Below are 18,772 nucleotides of genomic sequence, written 5' to 3'. Positions count from 1 at the left end.
GTAAATATAATCGATTGTTGTAGCATGACTTCTGTTCTAAATTAGCTACCAACACAAGCATTAACTTCATTTAAAGGGGTGCTTCTCGCTGCTCTCAAAACTATGTACTATCGGAAACAATATGAGCGTGAACGCGCCTCCGCTTGTCACCGCGAAAGCGCGTTCACGCTCAAATTGTTTTTGATAGTACACCACAATACCTCACCAAAGAATGTACCTCACCAAAAGCGACAAAGGAGTGAATGAACGGCTGGCCGCAGTTGACGCAGAAGTGACCCCGTGGGTTGACTAGTGGGTTTGTTGTGGAGCACCGATAGCACAAAGGCAAGAGGTCCTGCAACAAGCAAGTTACAAAAAAAAAAAAAAAAAGTCACAAAAAAAAGAATGGCAATGTTTTTAAAAAATGATTGCAATAGACTTTCTTAGAAACTCAGTGCCATATAGTGACTAAAATATTAGTCCAATTTTTAGCATGCTAATGGTGGCAAAAAATCTTGTACTATGCAGATACCGTCGGTTTCATAGGTCAACGCCAGACATTTGGGAAAGACGGTGTTCTTTGCCGTACAGTTTGTTATCCGCTTGCTTCAGTTTTGGAGATGACAAGAAACTGCTTGCCCGAGTAATATCCCTGTTTTACGGGCACATTAAAGGCCTTCAGAACAAACTCTTTTAAAGAAGCAGAAAATCAGCTCACGATCTTAGCCCTTGCTTGCACCCATGAGCATGCATTTGTTTGATGATTCTTTAGGGGAGTTAATTTTGAAGGCCTTTAACGTGCCTATAAAACAGGGACGTAAAACTCTCGATGTGGGTTGTGGGCCGGCGCGTGACAACTGATTTATAATACGCGAGTTTGAAAGGAATACTGGCACAGCGCTATTAATCGACATAGCTGCGTGGTGCGTGCCAAAGGCAAGCATTCTTAGGATTCACATTATGCGTTCAAATGGGTGGGTTTGTTATGCAGAGTGCAAGTATGTCGGCTGCTTGCGCAGAGGTTGCAGTGATGTCAGAATGCCAAGCTTTGACCGGCTCTGATGGAAGGATAATGTGTACCAGGCCTTTCAGTGCTAGCTACCTTGAGGTCTATCCACTATCCTTACCGATCGGGGCCAATCGGACGTCCTGACGTCACCGCAACCCCTGCCCAAGAAGCGGAAAAATTGGCGTTCCACAAAAGTCTCATCACGCTGACATCGAACAACAAGGTAGTGTACTAATGTCTAGAATGCTAAGGCTTCGTGTTTTCTGCACCGGAGCACGTCTTCAAATACTTATTTGGTCAGCCACTAAAAGGTTTCCATTAGCATGTACAGATGCCATACACTTGGATGCTAATCACCCCCCCCCCCCAAAAAAAAAAAAGAAAGAAAGAAAATAGGGTTCTTTTAATTACCCAAATAAACAATGCACCCTTGAACGCTCAGTTTTCACCAGAAACATGTAACGCTAGCAATCTGAACCGGATATCAAGGTTTAAAAAAAAACTGCTACCTTCTTCAAAAGTTGTAAGTGATTTTCACAAATTTTTAATGGGTCTAATTTGGTGGCCGACAAGGCCCGCGAATACGTAGGGCGAGACGGCATAAACTACAGAAAGCGGACCCATTTTTCTTTTAAAAGCTTTATAAAAACTCATATAACTTTGGAATAAGATAATGGTTAGTTCCGAAACTCTGACATCCGGTTTGTACCGCTATAGCGCCACATTTGGACGGAAACTAGGCGTTTGCCGACACATACTTTATTTTTGTGGCAGAAAAAAAACACTGTTACTTTTTTGGGGGGAAAGACACACGCTGTGTACTGGACTAGGTATTAAAATTGCTTCCGTTAGAGATGTGGGCGGCGTTCCGACGGACCTGTGCATCGCTGAAGGGCTTAGAGCGAACCGTGAGCGCGGCCAGATCCAGTGCTTCGCGAAACCGCACCGGAACGTTGAGGCCCTGAAGCCGCTCGTAGCAGTGACGGGCCAGGCGGTGGGCCCCCAGGTTGCGGCTCTGCTTGGAGAGTGCATAGAGGACGCCGCTGCCATCGCGGTCGGTTCAGGAAAGGAACGAAATTACCAGCGACCTTTATTCCCAAAGTCCTATGTGCATAGGATGCAGTATCAAACCCTTTAACAAGCGTTACATGTATGGTGGCCATTACATAATTTAAAACAATGCGAGTACAAAAGATGGGACGGCGCCGCTGAAATCTTTTTTCCCTGCCACATCAACCTTGAGTTAGCAAATGCTACATCGGCGCTAAAACTGGCACTGTTTCTAGCGCCGAATTAGAGTTGGATTAGCGATGCACCCTGTTGGATGAAGAGGCCTTCGTGGCGGTCTAGATTGGTGGTATCGCAGCTGCTATGGCACCTTAAATCTGGTATTGAGACAATGGCGGCCAACGAGCTGGTATTTCTGGGGACGGCCACACTTGTTACGAGGAAAATTTCAACAACAATCAATAAAAAGAAGCACTAAATTGGCAACTTCACTTGTAGCACCAAAAGCTCATTCACACACACAGCCCGATGCTAACCGAGTGCTGAATCAGCACCACAGAACCAGTGCCGATGAATCGCTGTCTTGAACATACGTAGCGGCGCTGTCTCGAACATAATTAGCGGTCAGGGATGGGCAGTATTTCAAATACAAGTATTTGAAATACGTATTTCAAATACTTTGTGTATTTTGCATTTGTATTTAATTACAAATTGGGTAATGTATTTGACGTGTGTATTTAAATACTAAAACGTGGGTATTTTAAATACAATTGTAATTAAATACAATTTTGTGGGCTAAAATACATCCCTCAATTTTAGTGTCATTGTCCAGAGTAGGAAGAAAACTACGTTCTGCACCGAATGCAGTGTCTCTCAATCAAGCACAAGCGTTTAGTGACTTTGTGATTACGGTGCTAGTCCAGAACAAGAATAGCGACGAAATCGACGTTCACAGGCAGACGGGCTAAATAAGTGCCTGTGACAACTTGTGATGCTTTCCAGCATGATTTCCATCCATATTTTTGCCTGGAACATTCTAAATGCGTGGTCGTCCAGATTTTCGTAACTGGTGCGAGTTGCAACAATAAAACATTCTCTAGCTAGTGCTGCGCGTCTTGGTCGTCTCGGTTCTTTGTTGGTCTATACCAAAATGTAATCGACAAAAAAAGCTGCTTGGAGCTCTTCTTTTTTCACCTATTACGTCCAAGCTGATTACATTTTTTTGTGATTATATTTCTATTACGTTACTAGAGCCTCGCACACTAGCTCACGAGTGTGCGGTGCATAATTAAAATGGGATACCCAGAAACCCGTTGCAGGTGCCTTGAAGTCGCTGACGCAAATTTTGCGGAATGTATTTGGAAAAGTATTTGGAGGAGACCAAATACATTTGGTTGTATTTGTATCTTGTACTTAAATGCTTTTTTGGAAATGTAATTAAATTTGTATTGAAATACATTTTTGACGAAGTATTTTGTATTTTTATTTCGATACATATTTGCATGTATTTGGCATATCCCTGGTCTATACCAAAATGTAAACGACAAAAAAAGCTGCTTGAAGCTCTGTACGTTTTTCACCTATTACGTCCAAGCTGATTACATTTTTTTGCGATTATATTTCTATTACGTTACTAGAGCCTCGCACACTAACTCCAGAGTGTGCGATGCAAAATTAATATGAAATACCCAGAAACCCGTTGCAGGTGCCCTGAAGTCGCTGACGCAAATTTTGAGGAATGTATTTGGAAAAGTATTTGGAGGAGACCAAATACATTTGGTTGTATTTGTATCTTGTACTTAAATACTTTTTTGGAAATGTAATTAGATTTGTAATTAAATACATTTTTCACGAAGTATTTTGTATTTGTATTGCAAGCATTTGTGTTGCAAGCATAATCAATGCAAAGTTTCTGCGACAGAAGTTGCTGCAAGGTAATGGTGATACCATCAATTAAATCATACTGAAAAGAGCACTAGTGTGGGGCGAGGGGACGACGGTGAGTTAGTCTCCGTGTGTGTGTGTGTGTGTGTGTGTGTGTGTGTGTGCGTGCGTGCGTGCGTGCGTGCGTGCGTGCGTGCGTGCGTGCGTGCGTGCGTGCGTGCGTGCGTGCGTGCGTGCGTGCGTGCGTGCGTGTGCGCAGGGGTGGAACTCATGAAATGTATTTGGGAGCAGCCACGGGAGCAGCTGAAACCGCTGTTTTGGAGCAGGTTGGGAGCAGCTAAAACTACATTGTGGAGCAGGCTAGGAGCAGCTCAGATCAGCTTTCATTGCACTTCAGCTTGTGTCTTAGACGAGCACGGGAGCAATTTCAATTGTGCTTAGCAGCACAGATGAACATGAGTGGTTAGGGACCTAGGTAATGGGATAACAGTGTAACAGATGCCAAAACTTGAAACTTTGTGAGCCTTAATGAGAATCAAAAAGCAAGTACCATATGTTTCTGAAGATGGTGTCCTTGATATTTTCTGAGTGGCTTTCAGCTGCTCAAAATGCAAATCAGCACTGCTTATCGCACAACCCCTACGTGTTCAACAGAGTAATCATATGTGCGAACCACGTGACGTGCGTAAGCAACGGACGTGCAGTTGCGTGGGGGAACAGGGCAACACATTTCGAGTTTATCCTATTGTGCAACTCAATATCGAAGCAGCAGACTACAATTAACGGAGTTATCATATTCAAAGCGATTAGCGGGAGCAAGGTTAAAGTACGCCGAGCAGATCTACCGCACGCGTGACAGCAGCTGGCAGGCAAGGTTCCGGATCGGACCGCGTTTCAGTTCTATCAAATCGCAATTATCTTGCGGGAATGCTGTTTCAACTTCTAACGATGAAGTACTAAAAGGAGTATTTTGCTCATTTGTTTTCAATTGGCTGACGTCCGGATCCCGGGCTGCAGAGCCTCAGGCAATCTGACGCTTAACGACTCGACCTCACCTCGGTCGACTTGCTTAACAGCTTATGGTTGAAAAATAACAGTCCAGTCGCAGGTGTAGCGATTCGAATCCGATCCCCGAGTTTTTTCGCGCGCTTCCGACTCGGGATACACAGGGAGAATAAACAGAACAAAGGATTGCAAGGCCGACCAAGCTAAACGGGCTAATTGTTGCCAATCGAGTCGATAGGAACCGAAACCAGGACAAAATACTTTTTTGTTTTTGGCGCACGTTGTGCGATTTGGTGCATAATGGCGCAAGGTATTGGCTGTGGCGCAGTTTCCGTGAAATGGCGCAGGATGGCGCAGACAAATGCGTCTGGCGCAAAATGGCGCAAATGGCGCAGCCGTTCCACCCCTGTGTGTGTGTGTGTGTGTGTGTGTGTGTGTGTGTGTGTGTGTGTGTGTGTGCGCGCGCGTGTGTGTGCGTGCGTGCGTGTGTGTGTGGGGGGGGGGGCTAAAACATTTAGCTTTCATCCTTTATCGGTATTCTTACATTCAGTGGTAAAAACATGCAGTAGCAGCAGCGTAAAGATACTTCGAGCCAGATGAGATTGTTGCAAAAGGATACACAAGAGAGACGCCCCGTACGGAACGTCCCGTCAGCTCGTGGAGGAGGTAGCGCGACATGTTGAAGAGCGCTTCGGGCAGGAACGCGGTGAAGGGCTCCTCCTACGAGGGAAAGGGACAAATGCAATGATGTTACATGGGTGAGAGAACTACCAGGTTTGTCAGCGAAAAAGAAACCTGGCCGTTTGGCCCGAATAAAAAACTATGCATCACAGGAAGCTGAAACTGTGTGAAAATATGATGCTAACGAAGGCAATAGAAGGCAATAATTTTAGATTATGACATTACTTGGATCAAAAAATTAAACGGAGAAACAAAATTTCTTCAAGCTGATGTCCGCCCTAGCATAATACTCGTCAAACCAAGAAATGACATTCTGGGAACCTGAAGCATTCATCAAAGTGAAAAACACGTCAGCAAAAAAGACTATTGTTTACTTCGTCGCAGACAAGTTTCTTCTTTTTACTGAAATAAAAGCTGCAGGCGCCTGGAATGCCTTTTCTTGGTTTGAAAAATAAGGCTTATGTGAACGTCAGCTCCAATGAAATCTATTTTTCCATCTCATTTCTGGATTTAGACATGCTCTCAAACTTTTGCATCCTAACCGCGCCGATAGCTAACGACACATTTCCATGGAGTTCAAACTTTCTGCTATGCGTAGTTGATTTATTCCGGCCGAAAAACCAAGTTTTTTTTTCTCTCACGGACTCGGTAGCTTTTTTGGCGGCCCTAGCGGGTAACAACTCGTTGGCAGACTCACAATGTAGCGGTGAACGTTGTGATAGACGTAGTAGATGTCGGCGAGGTTCAACAGCTCACTGTAGCGCCTCAGAAGCGGTTCCCGGGTGACAGCGTCATCTGTCGTTAGAGAGCAATTGCGAGGATGATGTCAAGACGTGTTGATACCGGTTGCAGTCAAGGCAACATGTAAGTTACATGTATAGGATGCTGGTTTTGCAAGACCGAGGGTCATGTATTGCCACAGATGTGCCTTGGCAAAAAACACGTTAGCAAGCTCGAATCGGAACATCCCGTTTTTCCGGCTAAATACCCATAGGCTAAAAATTCCAAAACATCGCTCAACGGCATCACAGAATGTCCGACAGAGATCACATAAACTGTGCAATCTGCGATGTTGGTATTATGACAAATGAACTTCGAAGGGGGTTCCCACGCTCTCGTCGCATCGTAAAATGCAATCCTGCTGCATCTGCCATCTAGAGTATAAGTTTCCATTACACAGGAGTTCGTAGCAAGTTCCCGCTTGATTTTCAGACTGTGGAATGTGAATCTGCGGTGTCTGTAATCGGTGGTATCAGTTCTCGTGTTATGGGGTTCATAGTGGCTACCTGGTGATTATAATAAACTTTTGCTGTCTCATTCCCAAAGATTGCCCACCCGATATTTTTCACCGTTTATCTCTTCAAAATGGGTGGCCGTTCATACGGTATTTCACGGTATATCAAACACGCTTGATGACAGCTATGCCCACATTGTTAGCGACATGGGCACTTTGTTTCAACATGTTCTTTTACAGTAATCCCTGGTTATAATGAAATTGCTTTATCCGAATTACCGCTTTCATCAAAGTTCAACGTGGTCCCGCTAAATTTAGCTAATGGCGCCACTTCCATCTTGCTTCTATTGACACGATACAGTGAGAGCCACGGCTGAGGCTTCGCGAATTCAACTTCACTTGCATTAGAATGCATTATGCATCAATAAATTAGAGAAATTTCCTGAGCACTCACCGACTGCACCTGAGGATTCGACAATCTGCTTGGCGAGGAGCCAATAGTAATAACTCGCGTCTCGGAAGCGGCACTCGTCCACCGCATACTGCGTCAGGCGCTCCAAGACGCGCAATGCCTCGTCTTGCAGCCCGGCGTCGTAGAACGCTGATACCAGGAAAGACGAAAAATAAAAGACACACAAAAATATTTAAGCATGTCTCGATCACACCCGATAACTCGAAGATGTGCAGTGTGTGTTGCGATGATGAATGTAAAGTCACATGACGTTACAATGTCCTCTGTGTCAGCCAAGTGTAACATGGCACTTTTCTCATAAAACTTAGTCCTAAAGCACATTCCGTGCTAAAACATGGTGACATTAAGCGGTCATAAAGAGAAACATTAAAGTGACAGACATATAAATTTTCAAATTTAATCCCATGTTTTATGATGGAAATAGATGCAAACATGTAAACATCCACAAAATCGCAGTAAAATGACAAGGCTTTTCCATTGTAGTGAGTTTCACAGCTTTTGAAAATTTAACACAATGTTAGGATGACAAACTTGTAGGACGACATTCCGGGAATTAGCTGACCTAATCAATCGACTGCGTAATGTATTTTGTAGGCATTTTCAAAGAGTGGATTTAAAGTTTGAAGGCAATATGAAGCAAATAGTGCTTTTGACCGAGTATTTCAGAATCCAATATTGAATAGCTTTTCTAAAGCCTTTCGATGCTGTTGATCCATACTTAAACGAAAATCCCGCTGAACTCGGGAAGGTTCCATTCAATTCAATGTTTTATTCAGACAACATATACATTAAACAGTTGTCTAGGAAGCCGTCGCAAAAGGAAACACGAATGCCTGACGAGGCGTCGACCCCTCCCCTCTTAAATGCACCCCCCATCACATCACTCAGCGAGCGCACGAAGGTTGTTCCAAAGTTTCCACTTGACCCCTTCTAAGCTCAGTTAATTTTAATCCCACAACATTTATGAACTGCAGCCTCAGAAAACCCAATGCTTACGTTCGGGTGGCAAGTAAATGACGGATTCGAAATAAAATTAAACCTATAAATATTCCGAGCTATACCTCATTGGCAGGATTTATACATATATCTTCTTGGTATATGCAACTATCCTTTCTTTACTCTCAATTTGGAAGGAAAAAAACAAACTAGTACGAATGATGACCTCAGATTGTTAGGACATGCTACGTAACATACTCTTGTGTAACAGCCACATTAAAAAATGTTGAAATCAACATTCAGAAAGTTTCCTTTTTTTTTTAAATACCCCAGGCGAGCATGTTTACCGCTTTGAAGGTGTGATTTTCTCCTAAGCATGCCGATGCGCAGTGGCGAAGCGAAGTTGGCGGGATTGCGGTGTCAGCTCCGAGGGTATTGCGCGTCTCACTTTGCAGTGCACCGGTGCGCGAGGAGAAGAACATTCATCAGGGCTAACACGCCACGATCAACACCTAGAAAATTATGAATATTGCAGTTAATCTCAAAGCAAATATTGAATAGCATATTATTCTAATCTACTATACATTCGACACTTCAAATATCTGCATAACCCTAGCATCTTGATATGCAACCTCTAGGCTCATGTCTTCAACATACCATTGAAAAGAAGCTTGAAAAAAATTGCTCAGTCGAAAAAAATGTATTTGTTATATATATCGGTACCTGCTGTAACTTGGGTGACAGTGGCTGAAACAAATTAGGAGTTAGACGTTTAGACAGCGTGAGGTAGGTCTGCCATAGTACAGCAACAATGGTTCGTGTTGTAAATGAGAAGTTTAGCCAGTGCAGAACTGGCTAAGAACCCAGACTGCTAGCCTGGGTTCATTAGCATCCATCGTGCAGATAGTGATTAGACGAGAACACGCCAGTAAGACGGCCATCCAGATTGAAACAGGCAGGGATGGGAATCAAAGCCTGCATCCCTAGGTTCCGGAGTGCGAGCTTTCGCTTGACCTCTCCGGGCTGTGGTGCATGAACACGAGGCAGCCAAGTCTCAACGATTGCGCATTTTCACCTTTCTGGGCATCCACGAAGCGGTCGTTTTCTGCAAGCCAGTTGGCGTAGTTGGCGCAAATCTTGGCCTTTAGCTCGGGTTGTTGCCCGACTGCTGCAAATGCCTGCAACGAGACGAGGCTACATTGATGTCCCTGCTCCTCAAACACCGTTATCATATGGGATGAAGCACAAGAGAGCTAGAGAAGATAACACTGGCTGGAAACATGCCTGAACTTTGGTGAGCATTGCCGATGCAGCTTACCCGAAACATAGTTGGAAGTCATGCTGCAGGGAATGGTTTCATTTGTGACTAAAAAAGGGGCCCTACTTTAAAAAGATGCACAATCTTACGTGCCAAAAGTACCATATTTCACCAGGTTGTAGTCCACACTATGTTTATATGGTTTGTTCCCCAAAAATTCTAGAGAAAACGGAGTCTTGAAGAAGAAAAGATACGAGCGTGAAGATGTGGGTATTTACTGGCAGCCATAATTGAGTCTGTGGCTGGCAAGTGCATGCTGATGGCAAGTTTCCATGGTGCTTCTGTGACGTGCATTCAGCATTGTGAAAAGTGCCATTTTTAACAAACGATATGTGATAACTTATTCTAGGCAAGTACGAACAAAGCAGTTAAGTATGGTGTCCAATGAGCACCTTCTTTATATCATCGGTTGCACAATTCTCCACTCGCAAGGTCTTTAAAAAAATATTTTCACAGAAACTGTTTATTAGGTTAGACTGGCACTTGTTGCCCATGTGAGCCGTATAGAACGACCTCCCTCCCAATATGCCATAAACTTTAGTGTTGTCTAAAAATGCCGTCAAAATTCGTGGAAAAAGCTGTCCCAAAATGCACACACACAGAAAAAGGTCATTAATGACCTCTAAAACAGTTATAACATATGAGTCAGAGTCATTGTTTATTAGAGCACATGGACAGATTCTATTGAGTGATCCTTGATGAACAGCATTGGGATTAAATAGATGACTATTTGGAGCAAATTTGTTGGAACTTGGATTAAATTACTGGCATTCCAGATGAAATTGGTGTGCAGCTAGGTTACGTTCAGGAATAATCGACAAAAGCCAACACTTGGAGGACTACGAGCAAGAAAACCTGTAGTTCCTCCAATCCCTTGCAATGCAAGAATGTCTTCCGAGCTTGCAGACGACGAGATCAGTTAAAACGAACAAACGTGACTCCTTCAATTTTGTTTTTTTTTCTCTTGACATAAAGGAAGACAGGACGCACCTCGTCCCATTGACCGGCCTCGACGTACAGGTTGACCAATCCCTCGCTGTCTCCAGACCGGCGAAAGACGTCGGCCGCCGCCGAGAGTTCTCCCTTTTCGATGAGTAGCTGGGCGCACAGCGAGAGGGCCGCCTTTTCGCGCTTGTCCAGTTTCTGGGACAAGTCCACCAGCCTGCATATTCCCAAGAAACATGAAGTACCTAAGTAACGAAATACCGAAAAATAGAAAGAACTACAGTAAATTTTTATGGGGTAGACGAAGGCATCTGCACATGAGTGAAACAGCTGGTTGCACAATGTGAAAGCCTGAACTTGCAGGCAACCACCTGACGTCTCGATCAATCTCATCCCAAACTTTCTATGCAAGAAACCGTTCTTGTGGTGTCGGGAAGGCATCTTCGACTGGTGTGCTTACTGCGTGCCTTTATTTTATACTTTGGATTTGCAACTAGTGACATAACAACTCCGTGATGCTGAGGATTGCTATGACCTTGGCTGTGATGCAGCAACACGGTCGCAGTGATACGTTGAGATTCAGAAGATGCCTGTTGTGCTGTAACTCGCTTCAGCAGGGCAGGCCAGTCGATAGAAACACCAACAGCAAAAGGTTTGAGTGCCTCGACGACAGCGCTGCCTGCAATGCATAGGCAGCGTAGGATGCCAAACGTTCCAGCCAAGGGTCCTGCTCTAAGCGGCATCCTCTTGCTCACAAAATCTGAACTCAGCCAAGTCACACACCAGAGTCTAGACTCACCTGAACTCAGCAGAGTCACGCATCAGAATCAAAACTCATCTGAACTCGACGAAGTCAAGCATCACAACATAAACTCACGCAAACAAAGCAAACTCATGTATAGAATCTAAACTCACCCAAATTCAGCACAGTCACACATCAGAATATAAACTCATCTGAACTCGACCGTCATACATCGGGATATAAACTCATCTGAACTCTGCAGTCAAGCAACAAAATGTAAACTCACTTAAACCCAACCAAGTCAAGCCTTAGAATCTAAACTCGTCCGAACTCGGCAGAAATGCACGTCAGAATATAAACTCACACGTCGACCCATCCCAGGCGCCCGGCGATGTCCACCGCCTTGAGAGACTCTCCGGCCAGCAGGTAGAACTCGGCAGCTGCCCGGGGGTCATTGACGCTGCGCGCCCACTCGGCCTTCTTCAGCATCAGCTGCCGCGTGTCTAGGGTGTCGTCTGAGCCAAGGTATTCCTGCCGAGAAATGCCGTTTCCGTGCGACGTCAATTGGAGTGCAGAGCAGCGGTCACCGACGGCTTCAGAAACGCAGGGAGCGACGAGTTCCGGGCATCGTCTGATAAGGACGCCGAAGAATCACAGTGCAATCCACTTATAAAGATACCGGATGTGATGATGTAGTGCTTATAATGATCAGTTTCAGTTTCTAGATTAGAAATGCTCAGTTTCTAATCCAGATACAGTGACAATTGGTTAGAATGATTGAATTTGCAGGTTTTCTTATTATCGTTTTTAGTGGATTGCACCGTAATCCCAAATTCAAAAGCATGATTATGCATGGGCCATGCCACACATTTCTTAAGCCGCCAGTCACAATAGCGATTCCAATTACGTTCCCCTAATGAGGGCAACAAAGCGAAGCAAAGACGATGGGAGAAAACTTTGCCCAGATGTTGTGTTCGAGATAACTACAATTTAAGTGTGAACGTTTTTTACAAAAGGCCACCTAGTTAGCGGAGTAGCAATGATACGAAGAGCTGTAAGAGCCTGTACCTTAAAAAATAACTGAAAAGAAAAAAAGTGTATTTTTAAACAACCTAATTGGAACAAGCATGTCACAAAACAATTTTTCCGCCAAAAACAAAATTTTTTACAGCAATATTTATTGCGCTAGACCGATTTCAGCTTGCGGCTATTTCGTCCGTTTTAAATCGCGCGCCACAAAGTTGGTATTATACGTCACGTAGTGACTGCTATACGTCACGGAGTGACGTATAACAGCCACTTTGCGCGAGTCGAAAGAGCGGGAGTTTCAAATGTGAAGAAGTTGTGACATCAACTAAATTACGTCCTGTGGCGTAAATATCGCTAGAAAAAATTTGTTTTTTCGTGGAAGATTTGTTTTGTGACATGCTTGTCCCAATTAGGCTGTTGAAAAAAACATTTTTTTCTTTGCAGTTGCCCTTTAAAACCGGTTCACAGACTTCTGTATGAGTGAGCAACTGCGTTGCAACCGCTTACGACAGCTTAGCACGAGAGATCACACTGGCGCCATCTGTCGGGCAACCCTGGAACACTTCTGACCTGCATACAGGGTCGAATTCGAAGACACCGATAGTACAACGTGTGCAGTGCGTAAGGAGGAGACAGAAACAATTAAGCATGTCATTCTAAAATGTAAGGAGCTTAGTTTGGCCCTTCCCAAGGGGGTGACAGACATACCGGTGGCCCTCAGTTTCGCTGGAAAAGTTGGAAGGGTGGATTATATAAAAGAGTAGGGGCAGTGAAGAGGAGATTGGAGTGCTGGTGGAAATTGTCTAGGGAAGATAGAACTGAGTACAACTAACACGGCTGGGGGGCAGGCGGGACAGAGGAAGATTGGGACTCCCTCCCACATGGCTCCGGCCCAAAGTCTCAACCCTGTCTCCCAGTGGGTCCGGTGCTAAATGACGCTGACAACGTTTGACCAGAGAAAAATTGGCGGCTCCCTTGCCGGGGGCAGGAGGCAGGGGTGATGTTTTTTAGGTTTTTTTCCCGATCCCCCAAAGGTCTGCCTGGCGAACATCTTCATGACCTACTGATACAGTCGAGCCCGGTTATATCAAACTCGAGTATTTCAAATTATTGTTTATATCAAATAGACCAAACATCCCCTTGAAAATCACATGGAATACTATAGCAGCGCTGTCTTTTTATGTCAAACTCCCATGGCGGGGACACTCGATATAGCAAACAAAGCTCGGCTGCCCCTTGCTATTCCCGCGATCCGACTGCGCGGTGGCGAGCACATCACCCGCATTGCGTGGTTGGCAGACGACCAGGCCAGCATACACGCGGTAAGATATGCAGCAAAAGAGCAGTTATAAAAAAAAACAATAAACCGTAAAAAAAGAAAAGTGGAGGATGGCAAAAGCAAGGGGAAGGGCACGCGCATAGGAAGAGCAGGGAGTGCTTGCTGTCGAAACGGTAGCCTGTGCCCTTTCCCCGAACACTGCTGATGCTGCGCAACTCCCTAGCCCCATAATAAAAATAGCAAAAAAAAAAAAAACAACAGTCTTCGGCAAGTCAAGTGTGTCGACAACAACGGCTGTGCAATCACACTTTGAACGCCTTATCTTTGTCTACCTTCTTTTTGCCATTAATGCTTTGACCGTTTTTTTTGCTTTTTTTTTGTTTGTTTGAATTTAGTGAGCATTCTTTTTTGTTGTCTACTTAACTTCTTTTTATGATTTCTTTTATGTGTCTCGCATTTCTGCTTTTCTTTCTTTCTTTTTTTTTTTTTTTATTATTTTCATGTTTTGTCGCTTATGCTGTGAAGAGGTCCCGGCCAGGCACACCTGTAAACACGGCGGTGTTTGCGGTCTCTGTTAACTACGCTCTACTGTCTTTAGCAGCTCTTGGATGCTCTATTTGGTAAGCTCCCATTTGTTCCGACCTTCAATATTAGCAGAGACGCCAGAAGCTTTCAACTCGAGCTGAATTTAACATATTTTTGTATATCAAATTATTGATATATCAAACTATTTTACAATCAATTCAATATATCCGGGTTCGACTGTAGTTAGAGGAACGCATTGGCTTGAAAGGGGAAATCAGGTTTTTGTGAACAAAAAGTTAGGGCACAAACAAGCTGGTGATGGTTTAGCATTTTAGACAAAACCCTGCGACTGGCGGGAAAAGAAGGACAACACAATACAAAGTCTCAAATGCAGCTGATATTTATTGGACAGAATATCGTGGTTTTATAGGGTACAAGTGCCCCGAAAACCAAAAAGAAGAAAAAAAGGGGGAGGGGGTTGAACTTCTCCTTCCCGAACGCACAAGAGAGGGAGGACATTGATCTATAGCACACCGGCACTGTTTTCACTCAAACAGAAGTGGGGAGGGGGAAGATCTCTTATCCCACCTCGGTACGGAGTTGAAAAGATTTCTACAAATTTGATTGTTTGGATTTCACTTTTATATCTGTGTAGGATGTTGTTTGTTTGGGTTTAAGTTTCACCCCTGCCCCTTTTGCTTCGGGTGTGACAAATGTCAGAGGATGTTTGTCTTTGTCCATGTCTGGTCTTTTATCTGATGAGTCACCTTCTCGCAGCCCTTTCTTTTGTGATGTGTGTAGGGACCTAACCGAGGACTCAACAAGGTCTCTCAGTGGGACTGGTGATAGGATAACGCCGATAAGGTTTAACCAGAGGAAAATAGACCGATCTCACCAAGCGTTCAGTGCATGCGTGACGCCGCCATAACTTTAGTTCACAGGAGGCAGGCTGCAGTGCACAAAACGGCTCGTGTCGTCTCGTGCTCTACACGCGCAAAGGTCCAGTGTGGTTGTCGCACGTGCAGAAAGACTAAAGTTCCCTCGATGCATTGCGGCAACGTAGTCAAACTGGCTAGTGAGATCGTTCTATTGGCGATTTCCTCAAGGGGGGAAGAGGCAAGGGGTGATGTTTTTAGTTTTTTTTCGTCCAATCCCTCAAAGGTCATTTTGGTGATAGTATAGACCCGTTGCTCTGGGGCAGAGGGTGCGAGCGCATCCGGAAGACTTACACAAGACGCGATCATGTTATGCTGGATGCACCATTCGTGTGGTGCTTTAACGTTCGATTTTGCACGTGCCACATTTGAATACAGTAAAACCTCGTTATAACAAAGTTGAAGGAGCGATCGTAATTATTTCGTTATAACCATTAGTTTGTTATAGCCAATGTCCATTTCTTCCCTATTAGCAAGCAAGGGGAATTATGATTGCTTTGTTATATCCATTAGTTTGTTATATTCCATTTTGTTATAACGAGGTTTTACTGTACAAGCATCTGTCAGCATCTGTAAATGCGCGGTAACAAAACGTCTAAAAAAAGTTGAAAAAAGGAAAAAAAGAATAGAATTATGCAGCTCGTGGCCGCAGCCTCCCATTAAACATTCCTTTCATCTTTGCTTTCTTTCATAGCTTCTGCGAGCATGTATATATTTCACTTTACGTGATAGCGAAGCCGAAGCTACTCGCAAAAGCACGTCCTCCTGAACAATACTCGCACTGTACGAGCATGCGTGCTTGGCAGGGACGCTGAAAGCTCGCAGCTCGCTCTTGTAGCCTCTGCTACGCTGGCACTTAGAATGGAACGGAGTATAAAAGACTGTAATGGGGAAGTGAATTGATGCATGTTCGAAACGCAAGCCAAATATTTAATGTTGCTCGCTTGGAGTGCTGCTCAAAACTTGAGAGCTACGGGCCTATACCACACCACCTGGTGATAGTTAGGGCGAGAAAATTGGCATAGATGGGTGGGAGGAGAATCATATGTTTGTCTTTTTACATTTATGCTAGGTGGTGCAAGATATTGCTTGTTACAAAAGGTACAGCCATTAACATCCATGCACATATTTCCTGATTGCTTACACATCATTCTTTCCTAGAGGCTCGAAATAAATTTGACAATGTTGTAAGCAACCATTTCCCATAGAAGATTCAATCTCGCAAATACTGCAAAACCTTGAGTCTAGTTACGCGCAGTTTCTTAGCTGCCCGAAAGTATGTTCTCTTGTCGTAAGCGGTCACGACGGATTCGACCATGCTCGAACGCAAATGTGTGAACCGCCTTGTATTAAACAAAAACAATCACTTTGCGACGTTCATTCCGTGAATAACTACGGAAGAATGTCAATGACACGAGAACAGAAGAGAATGAACGACTGGCAGTGTTTTGCCACGAGGGTATATGTACCAACGAATGTCAACCTGTGGACGTATCGATACTATGTGCTAGCGTGCAAAAACGTAAATAATATCGACTCGAAGGCTTCCAACTGGCTCACCTGGGCCAGGTCAAACATGCGAAGATCCGTGTACATGCCGACGGCCTTTGAGTTGCGCCCGGCCTTGCAGTAGAGCTTGGCCGCCTCGGTAAAGCGTCCCTGAAAAGCCAGGATGTCTGCCCGCAGGGCCTCTTTCTTCTCTCCCCTTGCCTCTTGTTCCTGGGGAGAAAGGGTGCCGCGCAACGTCGGAACGCTGGCACGCAAGGTGCACGGTGCCAAAGTGTATTTGTGCTGTAAACATTTGCCAACAGAGTAAGGTAATCTTTCCCCTTTGTGGTATCCTGATGTGCGAGACACCTGTAATCGTGTTCCATGCACGTTTGGACGGCAGAAAGTTGGTGAGGCCCGACGGGCGTCTTGTTCTCTTGCTGTAGGCGAGAAATTTAGCCAGTGCAGTACCACTGCCACCCAGGGGTATTTAACGTGCATCACGCTGTAGCGACGCACGACCGCATGCCAGTATGATGCTCGTCCAGATCGAAACAGGCAGAGGTGGGGATTGAACCCAGGATAAACTCAATAACATGCCCAAAAAAGACCCAAAATGCCACATTTATTGACATAGATATTTTCCCTCAATTTTATTGTTCCGTATGTCCCCTGCTTTTATTTGTGATGTTACAGAATAGCGCACTGCTTCCCGGATTACTCGGCTGTTGGCATGTGCTTAGATTCCTATTAGTATATCAATCTATCTATAGCTGTTTAAAAATAAAACCTCCTTGTTGATGCACGTTACATTTTTGTTTTGCTGCACGGATGTCATGTTTCAACATTGGTTACCAGTTAAACATCTCAAAAAAGATTGAGACGGGAAATTTTCGCAGTCTTGAAAATGTTCTTTCAGAATCCAGACAACTGTGTATCTTTAAAAATGTGCTTTTTGTTTCATGTTTCCATTTGTTGTGTGTCATCACTGACACGCAGCTTATCGAATACAAGTCTTACTCTTGAACCCTGTGCCTTTTCTAACACTAAACATAGCTTACTTTGCAGTATTCTCGACACAGCTGGTTGTGACGCTCCAACGGTGGCTTCTCCATGCACCCTGCACCACATGCTCTACGAGAGGAATCACACTTCATGATTCCTCTCAAAAATTGATTGCTCTTCCAGTTTGCGTTCATACCCCCCCTTGGTCGCCTACTATGCGTGAAGCAGACGATGCCACAGCACTTGCCAATGTTACAGAGAGTGGTGTTCACGATAGTACCTCTCCCTGTGGTCAGGCATGTAGCTAGGGAGAGCAACTACTTCTCAAGAGAAGCTATGTTGCAGTATTCCTGCCTGTGGTTCATTTCTAGGGAGTAAAAGCTAAACATAATGATGGCCCCAAAAAAGATGTGTCTTTAGAATAAATTTTACCAGATTGAGTGCAATAAAAAACTGCTTCATTTTAGAGGGAGCACCTTTCTATAGTGATGTTATATAGGCTTAACTGGAGAATAAAATTTCAATACATGGACAATCTTTTTTCTCTTTTAAACAAATTGGTTCCAGGATTATTAACTACATTTAACAGTATGCTCCATCAAAATACTGTAAGTGGCTATAGTAGAGGTTACAAATAAGTAGGGGTGTGCGAATATTCGAATCTCAAATACTTTGCAAATAGTGCTTGCTATTCGAGTCGATTCACACTTTTACTATGTGAAGTATTCGCATTCTTTGAATATTCAAAAACTATGAATACCGTGGAACTCACTGATTACCCTAATATTCCGAGATAGGCCACCTAAAACTGAGACCGAATTGGGCAAAAATAAGGAGTGGACTAACTTTCAAGGTACATGTAAGAAAAGTTGAAAAAGCACTATTTTTAGATCATGTTTTCCTGCCAAACTTGTTATTGCAGTGAGGGACAATGAAGCTAAGATGACTGTATGTCCGAGTCAGCAATGTGCGCTTATATCCCACCATAGCTAACAGGCCACATTTACACCGAGGTCATCATTAATCCGAACACTAAGATTTATAGGAGTGGGCTATCTTCCGGTGTTTAAAGGAAAATAGCAAATCAAGTTAAAGATAGGGGTGGGTTACCCAAGCAGCGCACATGGACCCCCGGATATCCTTAGGATGTCCTGACGTTCCAGGGATGTCCTGTGGATGTGTATGGGACATCTGTGCTGCTAGGGTATCTCTTGGGGGTGGGGCATCTCGCGAAATATTACGGTAGTTTCAACTCGCAGTCGCATTCCATGTTTGTTTTTGGACTGTGCAGTAAGGTA

The 18,772-nt window shown here is 44.2% G+C and overlaps 1 protein-coding gene across 1 annotated transcript in view; it reads right to left on the bottom strand.

The window, feature by feature from the left end:
* Window positions 1-18,772, bottom strand: part of LOC8033565 (intraflagellar transport protein 122 homolog) — an 82,766-nt gene that overhangs the window by 32,790 nt on the left and 31,204 nt on the right. The window contains exons 15-23 of the mRNA XM_042286874.1: window positions 16,542-16,700; window positions 11,578-11,744; window positions 10,517-10,688; window positions 9,284-9,386; window positions 7,255-7,401; window positions 6,264-6,361; window positions 5,505-5,605; window positions 1,866-2,031; window positions 223-334 (exon numbers count right to left, since the gene is read on the bottom strand). Coding sequence (XP_042142808.1) covers window positions 223-334; window positions 1,866-2,031; window positions 5,505-5,605; window positions 6,264-6,361; window positions 7,255-7,401; window positions 9,284-9,386; window positions 10,517-10,688; window positions 11,578-11,744; window positions 16,542-16,700 — 1,225 coding nt within the window. The remainder of the gene's footprint in view (window positions 1-222; window positions 335-1,865; window positions 2,032-5,504; window positions 5,606-6,263; window positions 6,362-7,254; window positions 7,402-9,283; window positions 9,387-10,516; window positions 10,689-11,577; window positions 11,745-16,541; window positions 16,701-18,772) is intronic.

This window comes from Ixodes scapularis, unplaced genomic scaffold, assembly GCF_016920785.2.
Source record: "Ixodes scapularis isolate PalLabHiFi unplaced genomic scaffold, ASM1692078v2 PGA_scaffold8__174_contigs__length_109621045, whole genome shotgun sequence".
NCBI lineage: Eukaryota > Metazoa > Arthropoda > Arachnida > Ixodida > Ixodidae > Ixodes > Ixodes scapularis.
The sequence above is the reverse complement of the archived record's forward strand: the minus strand, read 5'-3'. Positions and strand labels throughout refer to the sequence as shown.